Here is a 9,582-nt window from a genome sequence, read left to right as displayed (position 1 = left end):
GTGTGGTCTTCTTTGCTTTTTCATGATTCAGCTTTGCTTTTTTTCTACTTTTTCAGATCAGTATCATCAACATTGTCAAATCCAGAGGTCACATTTTTTATTCTTCACTGTTTGGTTTCCAGATTACTTATTCTGTAACTGGAACAAAGGTACAGTTAGGAACTTGGTTGCAACGAAATGACTCATGGAAATACAGTTTTGCAGGTTTCCTTCACTCATTCCCAGGTTGCAAACTTCTAACTGCCATAAGGTCTTTGGAAACATTGGTGGTGGTGTTAATTTCCTTCACGCTGAGCTCTGATCCCTCCACACTGCACGTGTCTCTGTCTGACAGGCTGTAATAAAAGTCAACCCATGTGTTGGCACATTTTAGGTATCGTTCTGGGCTTCATGACCCGATTCTATTTTTCCTGGCCGCATGTCCCGAGTCTTACTTTTAGAAAACTATGTGAACGCTTGGCACGTTTAAATAGGCTATTCAGAACAAGGATTTCCTGTCATAGACACCCTTTCATACATCATGGAATATGGTTTTTCATTCAAAGACGAACCATCTGAAGTCTCATACAAAGTATTTATTTACATTTATTTACAGGTTACATCAAGTATAAAAGAGCAGCACATGAGGCTGATTCGTTCTTCAGACTTTACGATCACATTTAGCACCTCTCAAACACTTTATAGAGATCAGGTAAGTTGGCGATCTGCAGCACAGTACCGTCCTCACTGAAGTTCTTCGGGGGACTGAAAAGGGTGCGGAAAGCTTTGAAGATGATGTGCTCAACTTTCCAACGCCACGAGTTCACCTCGGTATCCTGAAACAAGCGATACACATCACACTTGTCAGGTCAGGTCTTTGTCGTTAATGGTATTGCAAAGGAAGTCAAAACGTGAGTCTGGTGTTCTTCGTACCTGCTCCTCTCCGGACTCAGCCTCCAGGATGTACTGCTTCCTGATAGAGTAGAACATGCTGCACTCCCTACTGAAGTCTCTGAAGCATTCCTTCTCGCTGTCCCAGTTCACCTGCACAACACCATCAAGCAGAAGCCTTTAAATGCAGTTTGTGTTTCCAGAATCCCGTAATAAATGAGAGACCTAGCAGAAGCTCACCTCAGTGGCCAGGCGCAGGATGAACAAGGGGAGGCCCTCCATGACAGGAGTGTACTTGTCAAGCAGTAACGGCAGCCCTGTTAGATTTCCTTCCTACAATGCACAAAGTTTTACAGCATGAGTGATAACAAACTCATGTTTTACTAAAACAAGAGGAAAAACACCAGCAGCAAAAATGAAACCTCAGATTTTAGGGTTTATAAAGATTTAACTGACATGCAGACATACACCACCCTGTTCCAACCGACCTGGTCTATCTCCATAGAGAAGTAGTCCTCCAGCATCTCAGCCTTCTTCTTCAGGAAGTCCACTATGTACTGAGCCAGGCCTTCTTTAGGACCATCCTCCTCTGTCCAGCCGCTCCCCTCCGAGTCCAGAGCCAGCATGGCCAGGTCATAAAGTGGAGCTGGTGTCTGAATTCCCATGATCAACAATGAAAATCACAACCTGTACAGTATGTTCTAATCATTTACAATCTCGACTTCACTTACGGATAGTCTTAGTACGCCGCAGTTCCCAAAGTCGTAGATGAGTATTTGGTAGAAAAGCTCCTGGCTGTAACAGAGACAAAGAGTGACATGAGACAGGAAGCGGCAGGTTGAAAGCAGCTGGTGTGTGTCTCCTGCGGATCTGACCTGAGGTTGGTGGTGTTGAGCAGGTACAGTTTGGTGTGATGTTGGATCAGAGTCCACTGGGGGTTGACGCAGCCCACAAACGAGTGGTTCTGCAGCATTTCTTGAAGACCTGGAGAAAATATGTGCATAAGTGGATGCATGAACATGAAGTGGTACCAGAGGAAGTTGCTTTAAACGAGCTATGGAGATGAGTTGTGGCCTGTAAAGTACAATTACTGGAAAATTTAGTAGTGTGTGAGAGGGAAAAAAAGGGTGTGTCAGTGGTGTTTCTCATGAAAAACTACGTTTTCTTTACCTGTGTGTGTGTTCTCGGTGATCTCAGCTCTGAGCTCTTTGACGCTGTTCAGTTTTATGACTCGTCTCTTCGGCGTGGCTGCAGCCGTGTCGCCCTCGTCTTTTTCCTCCTGCTGCTGCTCCTTCCTGGGTCGCTTCCTGGCTCACAGTGACCAAACACACTGCTGTCACACCTCCAGCATACACTACAGTCTGTGTAACACTTGCATCCTCCAGACAACTCACGCCGGCTCAGAGTGGACACACTGTTAGACTTAACGGGCTCTAAAAAATGTTTACACATTTTATCACACGCTCAGTGGGTGACAGATTTGACTTTTTGTCTAGCAATAAGAAAAGCAACATGAACTTGGCAAGTTACGGCTGCGTGAGTTACTTTTTCAGCCACATGGGGGCAGAGCAAAGCCACAGTTTGATGACTGTAACCCTGCCATCTGATCAGTTTATAAAGTTGCAGTGACTAAGATTGCAAAACATTACCAATTTACACATCCAGCATACACAGAGGAACATCAGCATTCTGTTGGAGTATTGTTTCCGGTCATCTGATGACTGTCACTCCAACACTCCCCCTCTCTTTAGCTGTTTTTGGTTTCTACCAACTACTGAGAGTAATATCAGGGTCTTAAGGTGCTGCTGTGTAATTTTGTGTTGGTTCATCAATGTGAGCAATGCCTTTCAAAAATAAATCCCGGTAGGTGGAGCTTTAAAAACAGATTAGTTTTTCAAGTGCATGCAAGCCCTCAAATCTTTCAACTATACAAACTATTTAACTGTATTACTAGAACATGCAAACTCATTAAAGGTCAGTACCAAGGAAACACAAGGTGGCATTTGCTTCTGATTGGCCCAGAGGAGGATTATGTAATTCGCTGTGATGATACCTGCTTACTTTTGCATTCTTCTTCCTGCTCTCTTACTCAACTCATCTGCTGCCAGCTAATGTTCAGATTTGCTAATGTTACAGGATCAATCAAATGTTTGAGACGTGTCCTGATCTGTTCAGACGAGCCATGATGGTACTGACTGACTGACTCACCCACCCACAGGGCCCAATGAAATCCAGGGGCAATTCCACCATACTCCACATTTTACGGTTGATTCTGTTTTTATTACGCCCAGTGTAGTGCTGGCATGATTCATTTATTTAAAGGAAGTCGCTCACCTTTGAACAACATTAGCGTCATCTTCGCCGCCTCTTGGCACCTCTGCTTCCAGCTCAGCCAGGGCCTCCAGCATGTCCGCATCATCCGTCTCATCCACCTCTACACTGTCAGGCTGGGCGGTTTTAGTCGCAGCTTCCCTGCCGCTGGGGTCAGCTGGTTCAGGATCGGGAGGCGGCTTCTCTTTTGGCAGGAGGAAGGCGTCCAGCTTCTGCGCACGACAGTCGGTCCTCACCATCTGATGTGTGTAGACTCGCTCGCCGGACTCTGCTGCAGCGCTGGAGGACTTGACCTCACTACAACCTGAGACTGACAGCCCTGGCAGCAACGTCTGCACAAACACACAGTGTCATGCGTCATCACAACGTGTCATTTCTTGTACCTCCGAGGCAAAAAAAAAAAAACACAAATGGACAAATTGTAAAAATGACAGACAATCTCTAGGAATGGATGTTTACTACAAACATGTTACCATGTTATGATATGGAGATCGATTAATTACCAATGTGACAATGCCAGCATATTCACAGAGATACTGACACAGTCACATCATACCTGAGTGAAATATGTGCGTGACGAATTGGAGCCGAGAAGTTTGCTCTCGATGTGCTTCTGGATGCTCTCGATCACACTGTCTTCGTGCAAGAAATGCACCTCGTGTTTTGTGGGGTGGACATTGACGTCTACATTCTGCGGTGCGATCTCTAAGCTGTGGTGATTAGAAAACACCAATGAACATAAAATTTAACCACAACAAAATTAGTAGAAAACAGACAAAGGGACAATAAGTTACCTGAGGTATAGAAAAGGGTGCGTGTTCTTGGGGAGGTACGCAGCATAAACTGTCTCGATTGCTTTCTTCACAGCACTTGACTCCACCAGACGATCTGAGGCGTCACAGATAAAATGTTCCATTTAGCAAAGCACTGATAAGATGAAATTATCTTCACCAGCGAGCTACGTTTCCGGTGGCTTTTCCACGATACGTACGGTTGATGAAGAGGATCAGGATGCATTTCTTGACGGAGTAATTTGCGTTAGAGATGTAGCCTTTCATCTTATAAGCCAGCTTCTGATCCTCACAGCCGACTTCAATCAGCTCCCTAAGAACATGCCACAGAACCAGTCATGCAGTCAGCGTTGAGGTGACATGGTCAACAGGTCACATAAGCACAGAGAACATCAAAGCATTATTTTTTTCTTTCTTGGTTGACTCATACCTGCTGACTGCATTGCCAAACACTCCTCGAATATTATCCACTACAGATGCGTTGGGGAGAGTCCTCACATCTGCCACAGTCTCTCCTTGCTGGAAAAACAGACCATATGTCATCCTGAAAAATTCATTGTAGCCTATTCTGAGGTTTTCCTCAGTGCACTCACAGACAAACACACACAAGAGAAGCCTACAGACAAATGTAGTAATACAGTGACTCATTTTTGCCAGGTGTTTACAAAAGAAAAAGAAATCACATCTCACCTTTTTGACCGAAAAACTTTTTCCTGAATTGTGTATGGCGTACCTTCAAAATAACATGTTAATGTGTGAGTTATCCAAACGCAGTGATGTTCAGTAAAAGAGCAGGAATCACCAGACACAAGGAGCAAAGATGACAGACCTGCTGACCACATCTACAATCCTGGAGTACTCATCACTGGGGCTCTTTAAGGCTTTCCTCCTGGTGGACACATTATAGAAGAGGTCCTCCACCTGCACACAAGGAGGGCAAAGTGTTGTAGGTTCTAAACATCCGACAACAGACTCCACTCTGTAATAGTTGATGTGCTCCACAAACTCACAAGAATCTGTGTTCCCTGGTTGCCAGCACATGGTTTGGGAGGGCCTTTTAGTTTGCCATCGCTGTAGCTGGCTCTGCACAATACACAGTAAGACAATCCATTCATCACAAGAGCTCTGCCACTCTGGTTACTACCACATTGACAGCACACTCAGCTGGAAGGTACATGTTGGAAGCCTCTGCTCCAAAAACCAACAGCGTCTCTACTTTCTACGCAGACTAAGTGTCTATAGAGTGGAGCAGAGGATCATGTTGCTCTTGTACCGGGCTGCACTGGAAAGTATCATCAGATACGGCATTGCGGTCTGGTACGGCAACCTGACTGTGCAGTCGAGGTCACAGATTGCCAGTCTGGTGTAGACCGCCATGAAGATTATAGGGGTCAGGAATCATCCTCCCCTCTAGTTGCTTTATGAGCAGTCCGTCACCAGACTGGCACAGAAAATTGTGTCTGACCCGACTCACATTTTACACCATGAGTTCCAGCTCCTACCTTCCGGCAGGAGACTCAGCGTCCCCAGAACCAGGCTAAACCGCTATAAAAACTCATTCCTGCCAACATCCATCAGACTGCTAAGCAACCAACAGTACCTCTTAGTGCAATAAGATACATGGTGCAATAAATTCCTATCAGTATATAATATACGGTAATCTGTTTATATCTCTCTTGTATATGGGTGTGTATGTATGTATATACATATGTTTGTATATATATATATATATACGTGTGTGTATTTATATATTTTTAATATACCGGTACTTGTTTATATACATATAGATATATATTTACTTCTGTGAAGTATGTCGCTGCTGTACTTTTTTGTATGGTTCTCTCTTTTCTATTTACATCTGTAGACTGCAGCTGGACGGAGTCCAGGAAAAATTTCCCCATGGGGACAATAAAAGTAAATCTTATCTTACTTTCTCTCTATTATAATGTAAGTGCAATCAAAGAGGCAAGAGGAGAAGTTGATGAGGGAACCGTGGTTTATAACGTTAGCATACCTGTAGGCGCACTTGGCATCAGCCGTCTTAGTTGTTATGGTCACATGTGCAACATGGCTTACACTAGCAAGGGCCTGCGAACAAGAACACAGACGACGAATGTGACGGCCGACTAAATACATGTCGACTTTTTCAATAGCCTAGAGGCTGATGCTGCTCCGGAGCTCAGAGTTAGCAGCGCTGCTCACCTCTCCTCTAAATCCATAGGTGGCAATAGCTGAGAGGTCCTCAAAAGTCTGAAGTTTGCTGGTGGTAAACCTTTCACAAACGATTTCCATATCTTCTTTCTGCGGACGAAACAAAACAGACGGCTTCGTCAAAGAAAACTACAGAACTAAAAGACAGTGACACAGTCCTACCTACCACTGTACAATAACATCTTAAAAAAATCTCTTTTTGTACTTCTTATCACTACTGTAAGCTACTTTTTATATTTTATTATTATGTATATAATTTTTACTGCTTGCTATTTTGATATTGATATTATATATAGTTTGTTCTTTATAGTCCTATTTCACACATTTTGACTTTTTTCACTGTGTGTAATGCTTATATATATATATATGTGTGTGTGTGTGTGTGTGTGTGTACACACACACACCAGCGGTGTGCACATACACCCTCTGGCAGAGGAAAACCAACACAAAACTCTGTCCAACCTAAACCTCCTCCCACCTCCATTCTATCATATCTAAGCTTCCTGGCAGGAGTTTTTATTTGAAAGACACTTTCTCAGGTTGGCCCCTGCGCCACCTGTGGACGCCCCTGTCACCCACCCTGATGCCAGTGCCGTTGTCCTGAATCTGCAGGAGCTTCAGCCCGCCGTCTTTCACTGTCACCTGAATGTTGGTGGACTTGGCATCCAAACTGTAACATTTTAAAATACAAGTAACAGTTACAATACAGTCGTATTACATGTTTAGCTGGAGCTACCCAGGCAGCGCGCAGTATCACAGGACTGTGACTAAATTACAGGTGTTGATAAGCGGCTTCGCCACAAACAACGTGGCTCCTGCCGCAGTCACTTTCACTTGTCCCACTGCTAGTTTTTGAAGCCACAAGTGAAAACGCCAAAATTAGCTCACGTTACCAACGTGAACCGTATCGTGTAGCTGCTCAGTTACCAGTTTTCAATCATTTCTTTGACGGCGTTGGCAGGACGCTGGATAACTTCTCCTGCAGCAATGCGGTTGACAACGGTCTCGTCGAGCCTCCGGATAACTCCTGCCATGTTTACAGCGCTGCTGACTTAGCTACAGGGCGGTTAAACAGCTAATAATAGCCGTGAGGACGCATATATAAGGATAAAAGGGTATATATTTAGGCTAATGTAGCATCACGACCTGTACAAGAAACAGAACGTGTGGGACTAAAGACGTAAAAAAATAACATTGAGGCGTCTCACTCCGCCTCCAACTGTCAGCACAGCTAAAGTCATCATGTCATTCGCTCATATTTCCATACGCCAGCTGTATGGGCGTTATTGACAAAGTTCACTTGCTTTACATCCGCACAAAAAAGCTGAAAACACGAAATTTCTCATTTTCACTGCGTGACTGTTGATAAAAATAATGTTGTTTTAGCCTCCATTTTTGTCACAACGCGATTCATCTCAACGATACACAATCTTTGATGATTCCGCGCGGGGAGAAAATGAGGGAGGCGGGGTCTGCGTCCTGCAGAAGGGAGGACGTCATTCGCTGAAAGTCTTCTTCTCTGGTGAATATTTTGGTACATGGTCGCTTTAAAATTTGTCCAGCGCCCCCTAACACTGGCCTACAAATGTTATTTTTTTATTTGAGACATGATTACACTATCTTTCCACATTATACCACACCCTCTCTTATTCCTAACGGAAAAGAGAATAAAGGGTAATTTCTATCAATATGTTCTATGTACTGTACACACGTTTCTGTTCACATAATATATCATATTAGATTAGATTAGATTAGATTAGATAAAACTTTATTAATCTCACAATGGAGACTCTTACAGAAGCTCTTCAGAACACACAAGGGGGGGGGGGGGGGGGGGGCTGCAAACAGCATAAAGGTGCAAATAAGAGCAAACGGAGCAATAAACTACAACTGTGCAAACCACAAAAAGAGCAGTAGCAGATTTGGATGTTTGGATGTTTGTAATCAGAAAATAACAGAGGTTATTGCACATAAAATCTATACATTGGAGTTGTACAGTCTGACAGCGGTGGGAATGAATGACATGTGGTAGCGCATCCTGCATTGGGGGTGTCTCAGTCGGCCACTGAAGGAGCTGCTCAGCTCCTCTACGGTCCGGTGCAGTGGGTGAGAGCTGTTGTCCATGATGGCTGAGAGCTTGGCCAACAGCCTTCTCTCACCCACCTCCTCCACAGAGTCCAGTGGGCAGCCCAGGACAGAGCTGGCTCTCCTGACCAGCTTGTTTAGTCTCTTCCTGTCCCGGGCCGGATAGCAGAGGCTACCACAGAGTCATAAAAAGTCCTGAGCAGGGGTCTGCACACTCCAATGGACCTCAGTCTCCTCAGGAGGTGGAGGCGACTCTGGCCCCCCTCTTGCAATTTGTGTGGTAGAATAATAAACAAACGAACTATTTTTAATGAGCTATTTTTATGTTTCTGTCCTATCTCTTACTGCTGGTAATCCACTGATACACTGGTAAGTGTGTCTCTGATATGTCCAGCTGTACAATGTATGACTTTAAAGTGGCTTCTTAGGCCATAATGCACAGTAGTAAGATGAAGTCGGGTGTGGGGAAAGCCTCTTGCTTGGTCTGCAAAAAGGATTAGAGGACAGAATCAATTACAGATCAATACTTGTTTGAACAACTATGTCTGCCAATAGTTACGAAACTGTCCAGTCCAGGTGTTATCAATGTTTTACTGCCTCTTTCAACTGTGAGCTATTGAAGAATTTAATTTATAACATTAACACAATGAAAAGTTCAAATTCCAAGTCCATTAATCTATACACGAATGAATCCACTCCTACCAGAAAATTTAACCCACATAACACTGCAAATCTCACAGCGTTTACTGTGTTATGTTAGTATGGGCAGAAAAAAATGACTACAAAATTTTAATTTTTTAACATGAAAAACTAGATGTTATTCAGTGGTTATGCAGTTTTTCTACATTGTCTTCCACAACACACTCACTTATTTGGGATTCACTATAATCTTCAACTGTGCACATAGTTGGCCAGACCACTTTTGTGCTGCATTCCTCAGAGAGCCACATGTCTTTTGGGGGAGCTTTTCTATCAGCAGAACTGTGGTGGTCCAAAAGTTCTCAAAGATCTTTTGTGATGATGTTTTTTAAAATGAAAACTAACCTGCACTACACTTCCTCTGTGATTGTTACAGTAGTTGCAAAACCTATGTTGCTAGGCTGCTAAACTTTGGCCTCAGGCACAATGACCTCAACAGAATGAAATGCTGCGAGTAGGCTGTCCAGGGAGTGTCGCTGTTTGGACGTCATGGTCGGGCTTCTCAATGCAGTCCAACCTGAACTTAGTTCTGGCTTAATGAGAGTCATCAGAGGATCACACTATCCTCAAACGTCAACATTAACAAGGCAAATTA

At 43.9% G+C, this 9,582-nt stretch overlaps 1 protein-coding gene across 1 annotated transcript; it reads right to left on the bottom strand.

The window, feature by feature from the left end:
- Window positions 1-561: 561 nt before the first annotated feature.
- On the bottom strand, window positions 562-7,385 carry mlh1 (mutL homolog 1, colon cancer, nonpolyposis type 2 (E. coli)). The gene is made up of 19 exons (XM_041948206.1): window positions 7,131-7,385; window positions 6,783-6,873; window positions 6,195-6,293; window positions 6,007-6,080; window positions 5,003-5,075; window positions 4,822-4,913; window positions 4,683-4,725; window positions 4,423-4,511; window positions 4,193-4,305; window positions 3,996-4,089; window positions 3,758-3,911; window positions 3,205-3,533; window positions 2,041-2,177; window positions 1,746-1,854; window positions 1,602-1,665; window positions 1,359-1,523; window positions 1,111-1,203; window positions 913-1,023; window positions 562-815 (listed from the first exon to the last, which is right to left on the bottom strand). The coding sequence occupies exons 1-19, from the start codon at window positions 7,235-7,237 to the stop codon at window positions 660-662; spliced, it is 2,193 nt and encodes a 730-aa protein (XP_041804140.1). The 5' UTR covers window positions 7,238-7,385; the 3' UTR covers window positions 562-659.
- Window positions 7,386-9,582: the final 2,197 nt, after the last annotated feature.

Source organism: Chelmon rostratus, chromosome 11 (assembly GCF_017976325.1).
Source record: "Chelmon rostratus isolate fCheRos1 chromosome 11, fCheRos1.pri, whole genome shotgun sequence".
Lineage (NCBI taxonomy): Eukaryota > Metazoa > Chordata > Actinopteri > Chaetodontiformes > Chaetodontidae > Chelmon > Chelmon rostratus.
The sequence above is the reverse complement of the archived record's forward strand: the minus strand, read 5'-3'. Positions and strand labels throughout refer to the sequence as shown.